At 41.6% G+C, this 18,578-nt stretch overlaps 1 protein-coding gene across 3 annotated transcripts in view; it reads right to left on the bottom strand.

Annotated features, from left to right (window-relative positions):
* Nucleotides 1-7,043: 7,043 nt before the first annotated feature.
* Nucleotides 7,044-18,578, bottom strand: part of LOC128344516 (serine/threonine-protein phosphatase 2A catalytic subunit alpha isoform) — a 117,492-nt gene continuing 105,957 nt past the window's right edge. For all 3 annotated transcript variants that reach the window (XM_053294766.1, XM_053294765.1, XM_053294764.1), the window contains 6 exons: nucleotides 12,921-13,130; nucleotides 11,930-12,103; nucleotides 11,726-11,815; nucleotides 10,482-10,643; nucleotides 9,229-9,347; nucleotides 7,044-7,848 (listed from right to left, as the gene is read on the bottom strand). In XM_053294766.1, the coding sequence (XP_053150741.1) occupies nucleotides 7,776-7,848; nucleotides 9,229-9,347; nucleotides 10,482-10,643; nucleotides 11,726-11,815; nucleotides 11,930-12,103; nucleotides 12,921-13,130 (828 nt within the window). In that variant the 3' untranslated portion in view covers nucleotides 7,044-7,775. The remainder of the gene's footprint in view (nucleotides 7,849-9,228; nucleotides 9,348-10,481; nucleotides 10,644-11,725; nucleotides 11,816-11,929; nucleotides 12,104-12,920; nucleotides 13,131-18,578) is intronic.

The raw sequence follows: 18,578 nt of genomic DNA, 5'->3' as shown, positions 1-18,578 counted from the left end.
CATGGAGGTTGTACATTAGAGTCAAGCCGCCTGTTAATATGGAGGCTTCCTTTCCTAAGTATGGACAAGTGACATTTCCACATGTACAGGTAGTTTGGCTCTGTTGTAGAACCTCCACATTCAGGAGCAGCCTACACCAGCATGTTATTCTCTTGATGCTGGGTGAGAATGGTTTGGGGGGTTTATTTGCTGCACTTCTTTGGAGCTTCCTAGCATGGGGTTCTTGATCCCAACCCTATACATGTTTACTCAGAAGTAAGCCCCAGATAAATAAATGGTTCTCACCTGCTCATTCTATACATGGCTGAGGGGCTTGGAGGAAGGAGAAAGAGAACCCACACATGGATCACTGCTGGTCCCAATTCCTATGTATGCTTACTCAGAAGTAAGCAACAGTGAAGGTATCTAGTTGGGTATCCAGCACTAAGAAGTTCAGTCGCTTTCCTCGCTCTAGTGATGAGAGCGGCGACCAAACTTCCCAGCACTGTGCGAGCCGGATATTAAATGAGAGGTGAGTGCCTCTCACTTAGTCTCCAGCTTGCACAGTGGTGGGAAATTTGCCTCTCTCCTTGCTCAAATGAGGGGAAAGGCAAACTTCCCAGCGCCACGCAAGCCAGATATCAAATAAGTGACACATTCACTTTATAATAAAAATTAGTCAAGTATGTACTGTCAATGGTGTGGTTCTTATTTCTAAAATTTTATCCATTTAGGACATTGTCAGTGACACCCCAGCAAACAAAACCTGCAAAGAGCAGGTCATTACCATCAATGGGTTTGCCTCCATGACTGACAAAAACAGCTGGGGTGCAAATGTTCCCAGTCATTCTCCTGAGTTAGTTGACTTGCAAAACACCCAATATCTTAGTTAAATATATCCTTCTTGGACTTGGTTTGCCTCTGCAAGTTTTATTTGGTTGACTTCTGGGACAGGGTGCATTCTACGTTCACCATAATGGCAATTTTGCAAAAATGGTTCAGCATTTTCACCTCCTCATCTAGCAACAACTGCCCCTTGTTATGTAACTCCTCAATGTTTTGTAGGTGATCTATTGATCAAGGTGCATTCAAAGTTCACCATAATGGCAACCTTGGGACAATCTCACCTAACAATGACTAGCCCTTAACATCTTACAGTGTTATCTGACCCTTGTCACCAATGGACACAGGAAAAAGTCATTATCACCTGCTCTTAAGAGAAAGGAATGCCAAGTCATTGCACTTTTGACCTTTGAAGTCCCATCTCAGCCAGTTATCACTGCCTGTAATGTCCCTTTTCTACCAGCAGGGACATACAAACAAGTAAGCTCGAAGATCAATCTTGGAGGGGAGAACTGGCTGGTCTTGTGGTAGCAGGTATGACTTAGCTAAGCAGGGCCCAATCTGGTTGCATATGAATGGTGATCACTGTAAAATATTCCCCTTAAGGGATGGGTCCACTCTGGGAAGAGCAAAAGCTTCCAAGTTCCCTCCCTGGCATTTCCAAGATAGGGCTGAGAGAGATTCCTGCCTACAACCTGCCTTGGAGAAGCCACTGCCAGTCTGTGAAGACAATACCGAGGAACATAGGAAGCTGCCATAAACTGAATCAGACCATTGGTCTATCCAGCTCCGTATTGTCTATACAGACTGGCAGCAGCTTCTCCAAGGTTACAGGCAGGAATCTCTCTCAGCCCCATCTTGGAGATGCCAGGGAGGGAACTTGTGTGTGGTAGCCAAAAGAGTGTGACAGGGAGTAAGCAAGCTGTTAGTGGCCTGATTTGGAAAAACAGACTTGGGAAGAACTTCAGGTTTGAGCAATATAACCTCTTTTTGAGGTCCCAGAAAGAAGCCCTCAAGAAAACAGGACGGAACGGGTGCCCTCATGCTAGGGAATTGGAACACTCCCCTTCTTGTAATTAGCTTAGTACACCTGTATATCATTTATACAATGATCCTGCATAGGGACAGGGAAGGAAGATGTGACCCAGAGGCCCACGTGGATAAGATGGTACATTTCTTCTGGAAAAGTCTGTGTGCTTATGTGCAGAAAAACAAGCGTATCTTTTCAAACAGCAATGGGACAAATTGTGGAAATGGACATTGGACGTAAACCCCCCCCCCCCACTGATTACCTGATGTGCCTTGAAATCCCCCCACCCCCCGCCACAAGTTACAGTACTCCCTGCATATACTTTATAACCCTGTTGGTTACCAAATAATTGTGCTTTGGTAACATACTGTATGCTTTGGTAGTTTGTTGGTTCAATAAAATTCTTGTCCTTAAAAAAAAAAAAAAAAATCTTGTCCTATCTTGGAGATGCCAGGGAGGGAACTTGGGACCTTCTGCTCTTCCCAGAGCAGCTCCATCCCCTAATGGGAGTATCTTAGAGTGCTCACACATCAAATCTCTCACTCATATGCAACCAGGATGGACCCTGCTTAGTTAAGGGGACAAGTCATGCTTGCTACAAGACCTGCTCTCAAGACCAGCTCAATAGACCTTTGGTCTGACTCCGTCTATGGCAGGTTCCTATGATGTGTTTCAGCACATCTATTTCCAGGCACTGAAACGCTTCGAGCTGCCTCAGCCGAATCATTTTGGTGGGGGCAACTGGTCACTTTAACTAGAGGAATTCCGTTGCTCCTCTACCACCCCCTACCACAGTTTGCATGAAGCAAGCAGGCTGTCTGCTTGAAAAAGTCACGCTTCTCCAGCTGCATCAGACCATTGAAGATGGCATCTACACATGCTCAGACACCATTTCCATCTTGACGCTGCCTAAAGGCTGCTGGGAACAGGGAGCTGAGATGCAGCCAGAGCATTTTCATGATAGCCAGTGAAGGTTAATTCAGCTCAGAACTGTGTGGTAATGACACCGAACTAGTAGTTTAGGTGTACAGTATAAGGGAATTTATTTGGGAATCCAAATATGCTGTAATTCATGTAGATTTGGAAAAAATCCAGTCCAGAAGTATGTTTTATTTGTAAGTTCAATTGTTATCAATAGGACTCACTTCCTCTTCAATCTATTTCTTTAGCAATCTTTTATTGAAGCCAGAACTATTTCAATCTGCTGGTTGTGTGTGCGTACCTTTATTCTTACTAGGGGGCAACTCATAGTCCAGGCAGGCTTAGTTACTGTACAGAATTCAGTATGATTATTTTACATGTATCTGCAGATGGGATAGGCTATTTCTGTGCTGGTATCTTGACTATCAATCAGTCCACAAATCTATCTGCAGCCCCAAGTCTATCTTGTTTTCCCTCTTTGGCGGGAATGGTGTGAAACCTAGTTAGATGAATCTTTCAGGTGCAAGAAGAGATTACTACAAAAAAAATCTATACACTCCACAAGTATAGAGGTTTGTGTAGTAATCTCATAGTACTGTAACCTGCTTTGGAAGGCAAGCATGTCTTAAAGTGGGAGAATATATTAAAGATGTTCTTAATTAGTGATCAGAATTCTATCACTGAAGCAATCTGAATCTATTGAGCAATCCAATGGGGGGGGGGGGAAGATGAGTCATAGCAATTACATGTGTGAATCAATATTTAGTGGCTTGCATAAAACCTAGAACAGCATGCAGAGAACCTGGAATGTAAGCGCAGATTTAATTTCTGGGTTGAGGGGGTGGGATCAGTCTCACCCAAATCACCTGATCATTTTGTATAAGGCCCACCAATTCCTAAACCTAAGTAGATAAACCTTCTAATTATAGAACTGTTGCTGCAGAATATGTTCCTAGAAGGTAACTATACTGAACTCAAAATATTACATAACTTGTATTTGTATATGTTTTGCAGTTTGTAGCTTTTGTTCCATTACTGTGCAAATGTCACAGCAATTGTTGTTACACAGATAGCATTCCTATAGCACTTGAATGCTGAAAGGATTTCATGCACCTTCTCTTGATGCAATCCTAACAACTCTAAAGCAAATACTCTTCCCAATATTGCAGATTGGGGACTGAGGGGGAGTGGTTTGCTGAAAGGCAACTGATGAGTTCATGGCAGAGACAAGTGCATATTGTTCCGAATGTGTCACTACAGGCCCAAACCAGCTTGCAGGGTAATTTTTCCTTTGGTCAGTTTCACCCCGGAGTGCAAGAATGTTGGTTATTATAAAGTGATTCTTCAGACTTCATTGTGAACAAAGATCAAGAAAGAATGCTGCATCTTACCTTAATCTAGTCACTGAAGCAGGGTGGAATGTGGCTATGAATCCAAGGCTGATCCCTGCAAACCAAGCTCAGAGCCTTAGGCTCAGTTTTCCAGTGGCAACAAGGACTGAACCATCCAGTTCCATTAGCAACCCTTCCAAGTCCTGAATGCACCAGCACAGCTTGCTTACTCACATTACTTCCCTCACAAGTGATGGCAATCTGCCCTTCTAGACAGCCCAGCAACTCCTACCTCCACTACACTTTGGCCAACTCTGGAGGGAAGAGTGTGGTAACACGCACGAACTGTCTCCTTTACTAAGCAGCATTCCACCTAGGGGATGGGGCCACTCTGGGAATAGCATCTGCATGCAGAAGGTTGCAAATTCCCTCCCTACCATCTCCAAGACAGGGCTGAGATTCCTGCCCACAACTTTGGAGAAGCTGCTGCTAATCTCTGTAGACAATACTGAGCTAGATGGACTAATGGTCTGACTTGGTAGAAGGGAGCTTCCAAAGTTACAAAGTATGCTTTCCACAGTGAGGAAACACTATGTAATTATATGAGCTTGGTCCTACTCAGCTGTTTACCAGGGTATTATAGGTACAGCTGTGTTTGCTTTATCAAAAAGTTCAGGAAAGGGGATTACTATTGTGTGATGAACTCCTCACTCGACACTGTCAAACTGCTTGATTTTCAACGCAGTATTATGAACTCAAAAATGCTCCTTTGCAGGATTATTTCAGTACAGCCCAGGAACATTCCAAAAACATTCTACAGTGAGGTCTTTATTTTAGGGAAGCTTCAACCTAAAAGCACTCCTGACTACTTGCCATCTAGATGCAATATATATTGATCATCTCAAGAGCCAGTTGTTTGATGTATTTTAAGTGACATTTCTACATCATGCTTTTAAAATCCCAGCACGTTGTTTGGGCTGCTTCCTTTTAAAAACAATGTTGTCTCAGCTCTTTCTCCCTTTTATATGCTAAGCAGAGGCTGGGACAGAACAACTTGTCTTGCTCAGAATAAAGATGCCTTAAGGGTAGCCAACTGGACAGGATTTTTTTTGTGTGTGTTCAAGCATTTTCAAAAACTGCAAGTTGCTGACTCATGAATCACCTGCAGAGCTGCAGCTTCCTTAAGGCATTTCTAACGGGAAGCCTGAGAAAGGCATCTATTGGCCCAAACTAAAGCTGTTACATCTCCAACCCTTCCTCAAACAAGCCACAACAACAAAACCCCAAAGCAATATTAAGTGTAGAGGTGCATCTAAAAAGAGACTTTAGTTGTATTTTCCATTTCACAATGACACCTGAAGCCAACCATTTCCAGCTTGTCATCTCCTCCAAAGACCGTTGGTGAATTACTTCTTTCTTCTGCTGTGGAATCCTATAGCAGGGAACAGAATTCATTCCTAGCCTGTACTCAAGCAGAAAATGCTTCAGCTTGCACAGCGGGGCAATATGTTCTGATAACCACCCCCTTACCTCATGGAATGCTGCTCAGGATGGTCCCCCAAGAGGTGTGGGGTACTGCTGTTACAAAGGGGGAGCTGAAAAGCTTCTACGTATGAATAATGCTTTGGATCATTGCCACTAAACATTTTTACAGTACAAAACATTTGGAACACATCAGCCAGAAATCAGAGAGCAGCAACGTTTCTCACTCCTGAAAAACCTAAATTATGTTTCTTGCATAACATCTGCCCATGCCACATGGCCAATCACTTCTGAAGCAGAGGGCATATGATATGTCAATGGAAAGTCCAAAACCCCATGGATTTTCCAGGCTCAACACTTGGACATAGCATACAATTCCAGCCATTTTTGCAAGCCATACCTGTTTTTCTACCAGTGTTATTTTACTCCATTAGCAGAAACACCTGGGTTACCATTAAGAGAAAGTACCATTTGATATTATTCCAGTTTTCAAATTCAAGGGAACCCAAGGGTACCCGGTGGTATAGAAAAGGAGCAGTGGACTAGAATGCCTTCACTGTTTATCAGAAGACAGTGTCTCAAGCAGTTTCACCACCACTTTAACAAATGCGCATTACCAACAACTCTGTGAAAGAAATACAACAGGCATCACAGTACTTACCATCTGTCTAACACACTAAGTAGCATCCAGACCAGTCATTGCACAAGTGGTACGACCAGAAGAGAGGCAATTTTCTCCAAGCTCCTCTTCCCTTTACAACCCAAAACTATGTCCCCAAGGGTTGCCTTAAAGGGGTGTTAGCAAAAAAACCTCCCATCCCCCTTGCACAAGTGGAAGAGTTCCATTTGTGCACTATGGCTATTACCCAAAACTAGCAACAGAAAAAGCAGGACTGTTGAAGGTTCAGCAAATTCATGCAACTGGGTTATTATTTTATACTATGAGATGGTTTTGATCGTTCTGCTCCATCCCTACTCCTCAAAGAGAGAGATCTCAACAATGTATGACAGCTATGTAGAGACAAAGACCAACAGGAATCAGTACTGAACAAGATCACTGTGTTATCTCCAACAACAGCTAAGCACTGGTGTAGCATAATGCTGAGAGAGAGCGAGAGAGAGCTTAAATTTCAGTTTCAACACAGAGAGCATCAAGAATATATATAATTCAGTCTCAAATCTTAGTTGAAATTATGCTTAAATACATTATAGTCATTGCAGATGCCTCACTCAATAGAAAAGTCTACAACAGTTAAAATCTAACAGAGTGAATGACTACCAACATCAAGATGCTAACAAACTCCAAGGCTCTCAGAAACACATTTAATGTGACCCTTTTATGTGCATTTGTATTCTGAGAACCTGTGAACTCATTAGCTGGAAAACAATTTCCAGCAACCTCTAGCTGGGAAACTACTCCCAGTAACCTCATTTGGTATAATTGTGCTCTCTATAGGTTCAGAGTAATAAAAGCTAGTTTTATTTAACACAAAATGACATTAGCCTGCGATACATTTAAAAGTCGACCATGTTCTATACTTAGTTCACAAGTTTATTATGAAAAAATGCTGCAGCACTTTTCTGCAGCAATGTCTTACAGAAAAAAACCTGTTCTGTTCAAAATAACTCACTATGATGGACAAGTACAAGAACATTGTAGGGGGGAAGTGAGAGGGAAGAATGTGGGGAGGTTGAGTGCAGACAAAACAATCATACAATTAAATTAAACAGTTTTCCCTGAAAATAAACAAACACAAAAAAATAGTCTTGGTACTTATTTAAAATGTTCATTAAGCGTCAATGATTGTTTGCTATCCTTATCTACAGTCATGCTGGAAAGCTATAGCTAAATGGAAAGTTAATTGTATTCACGAGGTGTTAAATGTCTACATCTTAATATTTGCAGTCTCTCAGAGAAAGCAAAAGTAACTACAAGTAGAGCTATGCCAGAAACTGGTTTCTTGACCAACAATGTTGCTTCAGCATGCAATGAACTGGTTCATTCTAAAGTGGTCACAGTCGCTGACAGACAAGAGGCTTTGAATTTCAATATGGCACATCTTTTGGTCCATGTGAAAACAGGTTTCAATGTTAAATGTTTTCTGACATTTTGGAGTTACTGTTGCTCTTCCCATATCCTTTAGGTCAACACATGGTTCGTGGCAATACTGTACAAGTGTAAAATCTCATTACAGGAAGTAGTCTGGGGTGCGACGAGTGACATGTGGTTCACCTCTGCGTGGTGCTGGATCAAACTGCAAACTGGAAGGCAAAGAACATTTTTAAAACAAATGTTCCACTGATCTGTGACCTAATACTTTTGAATGTTCTGCAGTACGGCATCTTTTTTCCACTTTATTATTATTTATTTATTCGATTTCTATACCACCCTTCCAAAAAAGGCTCAGGGCAGTTTACACAGAGAAATAATAAATAAATAAATAAGACAGATCCCTGTCCCCAAAGGGCTCATAATCTAAAAAGAAACATAAGATAGACCCCAGCTACAGTCACTGGAAGTACTGTGCTGGGGGTAGATAGGGCCAGTTACTCTCCCCCTGCTAAATAAAGAGAATCACCACGGTCAAAGGTGCCTCTTTGCCAAGTTAGCAAGGGTTTACTTTACACTTCAAAACTAGAATAGAAGGTCAGACATTCCTAAAATGCCCATCAATGTTGACTTTTACTTGAAGTTCAACCAAAATGTTGCTTTTTAAAATCAAAACAGATGAACTGAGGACCAGAACAAAAATCTCAAACACCACAAAAAATGTACTCCAGGAAAGCCCAGAACGAAATCCTCGGACAGAGGCTTCAAACTTATGCAGGACTTGCCATTCTTCTAAGGGATCCTTTTAAAGGCAAACTTTAGACTATAGCCCACTCAATTGTTATGGACTGAGAGTAGATGATGGAAACAATAAGCGTGGACACAAGTACTCCAAAGGACATTAATCCAAAGGACACGTATGCTGCTAGAAGGAAAAGCAGTTAAGATCTCTTCAGATGCTATTATCACATGCAAAAGTATGCAACAGAAAAGTAACATTTAACTTCACTTGTTTAAGAAGAGATGGTTGAGCACATTAGTTTCAAATAAAAGGCCACTATTCAACCCCCGAGGAACTTCCTGCAGCATTAATAAATGCCATGAGATGCTTGTACAAGCAAGAGTTTGTATTCTTACCATCATTTCTCCCTAACAATTTACTAACCTTACACACAGTTACACAGTATGCACACACAGGCCTGTAGTTTTTAATCTTCCCAAGCACAGCATTTCTTTTCAAGTGCACTTGAAGTTTTAAAGATTAGAAAACTGAAAAGCTTAACATTATGCAACCACCACCCCTGGAATATCTGATAAGGCTTCATCTGACAGCTTCACTCATCTATCAACACCATAAGGCAACCAATTTTTGCAACATTTTCCCAACCAGCTATGAAGTACTCTGACTATTTAGATTGTGAGCCCTTTGGGGACAGGGATCCATCTTATTTATTTATTATTCTCTGTGTAAACCGCCCTGAGCCCTTTTTGGAAGGGCAGTATAGAAATCTAATTAATAATAAAAAGAATAATAATTTGAAGAAGAAGAAGAAGAAGAAGAATTCACACCTAAAGGGTCTTTTAATACTTACAATGAGTATTTTAGAGTATCATCAAGTTCCATGATTGCAGCCTGGTTACCACAACGGTAACAATAATTAGGAGCACTGAAAATTGTTACTACATTCCGATCATGACACCAATTGTATCCCTGAGAGGAGAGAAAAGCATATGAATTTAACACCAGAGTTTCTACAGCAGAACAAGTATATCTGAGCAGACAAAGCATAAGAGTTGGGTATGGCAATCAATTCAGAAACTAATCATTCTTGTACCAAATAGCAAGATATAATGACTGCCAAATCACCATTGGTGCTGACAGGCAGTGGCTTGTCATAAGATTTCAGACAGGGCACTCACCTAGTTTTACTACCAGACACGTGTGTAGAGATGGCAGGGATTGAAACTGGGACCTTCCACATCCAAAGCATGGGCTCCATCTCTAAGCTTTGGCTTTCTCCCAGTGAATACTGTCAACCTCAATTGCCCATTTGTAGAGTGGGATTACAGAGCCCTAACTCCTAAGGTTACAGGATTAATATAAAGCAGGTTGCACAATAAAAGCCCTATGTGCAAGTTTTTCCTTTGTAAATATATTTGACAAGTCCATTCACTGTGGCACTTCCCCTTCAATAGTATAGAGAAGCATCAGTTAGTAAGGACTTAAAGCTTCAGTACAGGAGACTCAGCAGTGAGTCAGGTGATCTCTGCTCTCTTGACCAGATTGCTGAACCAATTACACAACCAAGGCATTTACTATTTTCTACTGTAATTTTACAGTGAGATGTGTGTTAACCAGGGTGGATTTGATTTAAATCACTAGCAGGGTGGATAAAAATTTAAAAAAATCCGATTTAAGTCAAAAAAAATCCAATTTAAATAAAAAAAATCCGATTTTTTAAATTTAAATTGGATTTTTTTTTAATTTTTATCCACCCTGCTAGTGATTTAAATCGTGATTTAAATCAGTTTGATTTAAATCAAATCCACCCTGGTGTTAACTGTACTCTTCCACAGCAAATCACTGCAATACAACTTAGGCCTGCCTGACAACAGTCATTTACAATAACTTATCAAGATCATATATTACTCCTACAGTACTAATGGTACCTACAAGTCTGTCCTATGAACTTGTTTTGAAGAAGTTAGATGTACAATGTCCTTTTGTCACTGCTGATTTAAACACAATACCAAGTGTCTGGATATGTTTGGAGATTTCTGACCCAGGAAAGGAAATAGCTGAAAGTAGTATAGAGTTTAGGGTGGCCTTTCAACATATACTTACCTCCATTACCAGCTGATGAGCTCTTGAAACCAACGTAAGGCCATTTGCATGGTTGAAAGTTTCTGAAATATCTTGTCCAAAAGTATAACCAGCTCCTCGAGGAGAAATGCCCCAACCACCACGATCATCCGGGTCTGACCATAGTAAGTCACACATTGGACCCTAGAAAACATTTTCAGCATCATTATTTTGCCTTGAGAAGCTCAAGAGGCTCAGTACAATATGAATCAGGTGGTAGCTGAACTACCAAAAGGAACCTGGTATTTGGGGACAATTTAAACATCACCCTTCCCATGAAGGAATGCATGACATCGAGTCACCAATCCCTCCATTAACTATACTCAGCCTGGAAGAATGGAGCATGCTACCTTTCACCAACAGTACCAGTGATGCTGGAAAGCTAGCATTCCTCTACCCCTTAGCTTGTCCAATACTCCTGGCAACGACAGAATTCCTAGCTGCCACCCCCCACTGCACCTATTCTTCAGATGCAACACCTCACTATGGCAGTGGCTGCCTGCCCAGTGTAAACAGACAGATGCTTCCCCTGCATGCACAAACCACCTGGAGGAAGAATAACCCATTAGTCTGCTATGCAGAGGACAACCACTGCCAGAAGAAGCAGAGCACAGCTGAGAAAGAGGGTACAGTGGTGGCTGACCATTTTTTCCTTGTCATAACCCCAGAGCAAGGTGAAAGGTCAACAAATGTTGGCAGTTTGATCTGTGGCTGCCTGCTAGTACAAAGAGCTGACACCTTGCTTTCAAAGGCCAATAGCAGTCAAAGGGGGCTAGATCTACCCATTCTCTCTATTAGAGGACCAGCTGAGAAACTAAGATATGCACAGTAGTTAACACAAGATTAAGGACAGATTTTGTGGTTCTTCTTGTGAAAGCTGCCACCTCCAGCATTATGATGGGCCTGGCAAGGACCAAGACCATCCTCCTGGTTTGAGTTACTATGAGAACAGCTTGCCTGCCAATTGATATGTTGGGAATTAGCTCCTAAGAGATTTGTACTCCACCAATAAGCTTCCACCTGCCTTTTTCTAAAATCAGATGGAAGTGTGCCGCTCACTCTGTGACTAAGTGATCAGGCAAGCAACAATAAAACTTGTGGCAACAAGCAAAGAATATGGGGTAATGCACAACTAAGATTTATTGCAACTAATAATTTGCAAGTGGGCAATTAGTATAGTTTTACACACACCCCAACAAAACAATATTGTTACATGACAGAGTTACCTCATGTGGAACTTCTTGCAGGCGATCAAGTGCTCTGATATGATCCAGTGTATCTATAGACGGAGACAGGCCTCCATGTAGACAGAAAATCTGCAAGATTGAGGCAACTGTTAGACTCAAGTTAGGTTCAAGTACTGCAGCTGGCTGTACAAGTTCTACTGAAAGTTACAGCTGACTGACTATTTAGCAGTATTTCTCGCTTACCTGCCCATCCACCAGGGCAGTTAGAGGAAGATAGTCAAAAAGGTCTGTGAAGTATTTCCAAACGTTTGCATTTCCATATTTCCTTAAACACTCATCATAGAAGCCGTATACTTGTGTGATTTGCCTGCTTTCATGGTTCCCTCGAAGGATAGTAATGCGTTCACGATAACGAACCTATGAAACAAGATTATGAATGTGACTAAGCCAAGTCTTTTCCTCCCCCAGCATTTCCAGAAGGAAGAAGGTGTTCTCTCTCTTAGATAAATTTGCCAAGGAAGAATGTCACAGGCTATGCACACCCTCCATTTTAAACTACTTTTAATGAATGTTACTAATAGTCAAAATCATTAATGTGCGTATTAAGTTGTGCCGTGCCTATATTTCAAACTCAGTTAATGGAAGTACAACCTTACTAGAGCCATGTATTTGCTTCTAGAAAGTTTTGCTAAGCAAATCATTATTTAGAACTGGAACTACCCTCTTAATTCCCTTCAGGACTGATATAGAACTCCAACTTCCTTAGCCTAGAACAACTAATTTGATTGTGGCATCCAGAGCATGAATTCCCTACCCCAGGAAGTTCATTTGGTCTCAACCTTACTGACATTCAGGATATCCAGTAAAGACTCTTCTGTTCAGACAGGCCTTCAGCACAGAAGATAAGGCAACAAATCCTTTATCATCTGTTGGCTTTGTAATGTTTTGTTTCCAATATTGTTTTAATGTAAAGTTTTAAAATGGTGGTTGTGAGCCACCTTGAGGTCCCACATTGTGGGGCAAACAGAAAGAGGAATATTTAATATACAGGTGTCTGGACTGTGCAACATGTTCCTTTCAGTACAGTATGTGTGTGGGTGCAGAACCTCCAACCCCAGTGAATGAGAACTTTAAGGATATGTAACCATTATAATCATTAGTACCTTTTTTTAAAAAGAAATTCAGATTATTCAGGCATTATCTTTAATATCAAAACTCATTAAACATGCATTACCTTGAGAGCTACCAGAAGTGTTACTGTTTCAACAGAGTAATATCCCCTGTCAACATAGTCCCCCATGAACAAATAATTTGTGTCTGGTGATTTGCCTCCAATTCTGAAAAGTTCCATGAGATCATGAAATTGTCCATGGACATCGCCACAAACTGTGACTGGACATCGTACTTCTTGCACATTGGATTCTTTTGTCAAGATTTCTTTAGCCTGCAACATAAGAGTAAGTTTTACATGATGCTGCTCAGTTTCACAAACAAAATGCCAGAGATCACGTCTGATGTATTAATCATATATACAGATTAAGTTCCAATGAATTCAACTGAACCAACTATAGAAATAAAATGCTTTGATTTTCATTAGTGTGCTAAAAATACAATGCAATGAAATTCTATCGTTTTATTTATTTATTATTCATCCCAGCCCACAAAGAAAACAACTCTCCAAGAAAGAGAACTCCAATTGCAGGTGGTTCATTTCCATCAAGAAGATTCATCCCAGCTCATACTTATTACCATTACAGTACCAAACAGCAGCACCAATGTACAGAGCCAGTATGGTGAACTGACTAGAATGCTGGTTGGGGAAAGCAAGTTCAAATCCCTGCCCACTCATGTTTCCCAGGTGTCATTGGGCCAGTCTATCTTTCAATCTAACTTATCCTCATAACAACTTCATGAGGTACGAGGGAGGAACATGCCACCTGAAGCTTCTTGGGAAAAGGATGGGATAATCAGAGTCGTCACGCTTACTTTGACTATTTCAGTAGTCAGTTCTTTTTTATTTGAGGCATATGAGACAGAGAAAGAGAGAATATATATTTATATATGTATTTGTTTCTTAAATGCTCCAGTTCTAAAAAGCCTTATGTCTGTGTCTCCCTAGAGCTGTAGAACAAGTAAACTTGCAGAAGTTTCCTAAAGTATTCCCTCACCTGAGTTCAAAGCACAGCAGGGCAGCAAGCCAGGGGGAAATCCTAAACTCCAACTCTACAAACAGAAGTCTTCCAGCCCTGTTGAGGGATTTTTACATTGGAAGTGTCTAATTAAATGGGAGTCGAACAGGTGCATCATGCAGAGTCGTAGTCAATAAGTATACATTGAATCTCATGTGCATGGGTTCACATCCATTTTCCTTAAGGAACCAGATTCACATGTATAAGAGGAACTGAGTTCAGGTTAGCTGTCTCCGCTGAAGTGGACAAGAAAGCTATTCCAGATGGGGGAGCTCCAAACAAGCATTCAAGTTCTGGTAGCCAGAAATATTACTGGGTCAATATTGCTTGTGCAGTGAACAAGTAATCGTGCTGGTTTTCATTTAAGAAAGAGCTAATTTCTAAAAGCTGCAGAAAAGTTCCAATAATCAAACACCTTAAGGTTACAAAACAGTATTTTATGTTATCCTGCACCACAACCACACAGCTTCCATGCACACTCGGGAGGCGGTCTCTTTATGGCACAGGTGCTCTTCCCTCCCCTGCCACACTTCCCCCTCCGGCGCTGAATTAAAAATTGCCATCACGGGGCAGCTGTATTCCCTCTTGCTGCCCCAGTCAGTGTAATACCAGAAGTGGTGTGTGCACACCGGCATTAGGCTGAACAGGGCGGCAAGAGGGAATACAGCCACCCCGCTCCAGCAATTTTTAATGCAGCACTGGAGGGGGAAGTGTGATGGGGGAGGTAAGAACATCCCATGCCTTACAGAGACGCCTGCCCCCACGTTAGAACCGATTCGAATGCAGGAATTCCGAACATGTTCAGCGATCACACACTCACTCAGGCTTGTATGGTATTTGTATGAGCCTCTGGTGGCGCAGTGGTAGAACTGCCGCCCTGTAACCAGAAGGTTACAAGTTCGATCCTGACCAGGGGCTCAAGGTTGACTCAGCCTTCCATCCTTCTGAGGTCGGTAAAATGAGTACCCAGAATGTTGGGGGCAATATGCTAGATCATTGTAAACCGCTTAGAGAGCTCCGGCTATAGAGCGGTATATAAATGTAAGTGCTATTGCTAAGTGCTATTTACTAAATTTGGATTTTTTAGTACTCAAAACTCTTTGCATACTAGAAATATCTCTCTAGAGAGCTCACATAATGCGCTAATATTATAATTCCCTTGTACAAAACTATGGTTTGGCTACATTTGGAGTACAGTTCTGGTCACCATATCTTAAGTGGGACATTGTAGAACTGGAAAAGGTGCAGAAGAGGGCAACCAAGATGATCAGGGGCCTAGAGCACCTTCCTTAGGAGGCAAGGGTACAACACCTGGGGCTTTTTAGTTTAGAAACAAGACTGAGGGGAGACATGATAGAGGTCTATAAAATCATGCATGGTGTGGAGAAAGTTGATGAGTAAAATTTTCCTCCCTCTTGCAAAACACTAGAACCAGGGATCATCCCATGAAATTGATTGCTAAGAAATTTAGGACCGACAAAAGGAAGAACATTTTCACACAATGCATAATCAACCTATGGAATTCTCTGCCACAAGATGTAGTGACAGCCAACAGCCTGGATGGCTTTAAGAAGGGTTTATTTAGATGGATTCATGGAGGACAGGTCTATCAATGGCTACCAGTCTGAAGGCTATAGGCCACCTCCAGCTTCAGAGGCAAGATGCCTCTAAATACCATTTGCAAGGAAGTAACAGTAGGAGAGACGGCATGTCCTCAACTCTTGCCTGTGGCTTCCCAGAAGCATCTGGTAGGCCACTGTGTGAAACAGAATGCAGGACTAGATAGGCCTTGGGCCTGATCCAGCAGGGCTTTTCTTATGTTCTTAAACTAGGACCACAGCACCAATATCTTAAGCTTAACATAACATAACTAGTTGACCCGGCGCAGAGCATCTGCACCCCTAGTTCTCCCTCTCCCGTCGTCATTTCATCTCCATCCCTTCAACCAGTTCGTTCTCTCCCCCACCCACCGCCTGCCACAACATCCTTTCAGCCAGTTCATTCTCGCCCCCATCCGTTCAGTCCCAGTTCTGATGCCCGTACCAGCACCTACTCGATCATCCTCCTCACGAGGAGGTGGGCAGTTGGAGCCAATGTGCGCTCTCCCAGCTCACAGTGGCACCTCCTCCTCCTCGACCTCCTTCTCTCCTCAGCAGGCTGGCTTGGAGAGAGGTTGCCCTGCTGTGCCCTGCCCTGCCCAGAAGTCTTGTAAGATGTGCCACATACCACGGGATTTGCTATATACGTCCTAAGGCTTTTAAATATAAACATTATACCTAGTGAGGAACACCTTGCTATATCCTTTGGCTGTAGCTGTTTATTGCCAACACAGTGATTTTCGGCATTTTATTTTCATACTTAAATACTTATTACAAATATTTTTCATCTTTCTAGATAACCTAATTTTCCAATATTATGTATGTCTAGCATACTAGATTCCACAAGATGTGAACGTAGATCTATTTCACACATCTCCTCTAATGAAACAGAGATGGTTTCATCTCATCCAAGAACACATATATTGGAAGGGTTCCAATATAAAACAGATAAAGCAAACCCTTAATTTACACAGACTTTTCAGTTACTCAAGTCTTCATTTGACAGAAAGAGCACTGGTATACATCTCCCTGCTCAGTCCACTCTAAATATGTCAGCAATTGAGCTAAAAAGTGAAGCGGACAAATTCAGTGAAATGACTAGGCTCAAAGTTAACTTTGACATCAGTTCCTCTTTCTCTCTCTTTTCACTTCCACAAGTACTAAATGATCTGCAAGCTAGGCTTCCCCATATGCAAACATAAAAAGTTCTTTATGGCTTTTATTTAAAAAATTAAAGCTTAGTATTAGCCACCACAAAGCAGACCTTGGGTTACTGCAGCCTCTACTCCTGGTGCTGAGCACCACTTACGTCAAGCACTGAAAGGGCTGAGAATCCCAAAAGAGGTACTACAGCTCACTACTGTTCCTTCCTCCATACAAAGAAGCTAGTCAATTCTGCAAGGAGGGGGGAGAGAGGACAGTCCTTTTGCACACGTTGATCCTTCTTCCCACTTACCCTGAACAACAAGGGAGAAGAAGAGACACCCAAAGTATTGCTTTCTTGCAATGTTTTCACCATGTGAAAACCTATGCACAGAAAACCTACTATGCATAGTAAACACTGTATATGATTAAAGTGCCAAATGATAAAAATGCCAAATTGTGTGTTGTAAGCCGCCCAGAAAACAATTGGTTATGGAGTGGCTAGCAAATAAAGATTATTATTATTTATTTATTTATACACACAGTCAGGCAGGTGTTATTGACTGGTTTGTTTTATACAGACATCGAGTCCTTCCCAAGGACCTGGGATGGCTGAATTTTATTATCAATGTTGTTGCTGTTATTATAGATATCGTCGCAGAATATAGGCTGTTCCCAGTAAAGCTGCTTTTTGTAATTGGCTGATGGTGATTTCTGTGGCCCCTATGGTGTTGAGGTGCTCTTCAAGGTCTTTTGGAATTGCACCTAGGGTGCCAATTACCACTGGGATTATTTTGGTCTTTTTCTGCCACAGCCGTTCAATTTCAATTTGTAGATCTTTGTATTTGGTGATTTTTTTCTATTTCTTTTTCTTCTATTCTGCTATCCCCTGGTATTGCTATGTTGATTATTTTAACTTGTTTTTCTTTCTTTTTCTTTCTTCTCGACTACAGTTATATCTGGTGTATTGTGTGGCAGATGTTTGTCTGTTTGTTGTTGTTGTTGTTGTTATTATTATATCTGGAAGGCTATTGTTAACAACTGCAACAGAGTATGATGCATTTTTCTATTTAAGTCAAGAAACACAGAATACCTTCCAGCACCTACTTAAAATAAATGCATCCAGTGAACCACACACACACCTGAAGTCCAGCGACTAGGACTGGGGAGACCTGAGTTCAAATCCCCATTCAGCCAAATACTTGCTGGGGGACTCTGGGCTAGTCACTTCTCTTTCAGCCTAACCCTACTTCACAGGGCTGTTGTGAGGAGAAACTTAAGTATGTAGTAAACCGCTTTGGGCAACTTGGAGGAAGAGCGGTATATAAAATGTAATAAATAAACAAACAGATAGATAGATAGATAGTCTTGCTTGACATTATTTTTCTGCAACTCTGGTCAACATTATAGACATGTGTCAGCTACACTGACTAAAAAGATAAAAGGAGTCTTGATTAACAGATACATTAGAAGTACACTCCTAAAACACTGAATTTCTAGACCAAAGACTGCCAGCCATGAGCATGTGAATGCCATGCTCAAAGATCAGACAATACCCCTATTCAGTCATTACATTATTCAGGCACGAATGCAGGAACAGGGGAACTAGGAGTCTGCTAGCTAGCCACATGTCCCCATTCAGCACTTGTCTCCAAAGGCAAGTGGTGAAGGGGACACAGACACACGTAATTAGAGAGGTGCATTGGCATGGATGATGAGTAAGCACATTTGAGGCTGAATATCTGAATAAAACCGGTCAGAGTTCTCTTCTGACCAGTTTCAGTGTTCTAAAGGGCCTACTAAGAGACTCCTAATCTCTAACTTAATGGTGCAGCAGGAAAATGACTTGATTAGCAAGCCAGAGGTTGCCGGTTCGAATACCCGCTGGTATGTTTCCCAGACTATAGGAAACACGTATATTGGGCAGCAGCAATATAGGAAGATGCTAAAAGGAATCATCTT

The sequence above is a fragment of the Hemicordylus capensis genome, chromosome 2 (genome assembly GCF_027244095.1).
Source record: "Hemicordylus capensis ecotype Gifberg chromosome 2, rHemCap1.1.pri, whole genome shotgun sequence".
In the NCBI taxonomy this organism is placed as follows: Eukaryota; Metazoa; Chordata; class Lepidosauria; order Squamata; family Cordylidae; genus Hemicordylus; species Hemicordylus capensis.
Note: the sequence above shows the minus strand (reverse complement) of the source record. Positions and strands in the feature narration are given on the sequence as shown.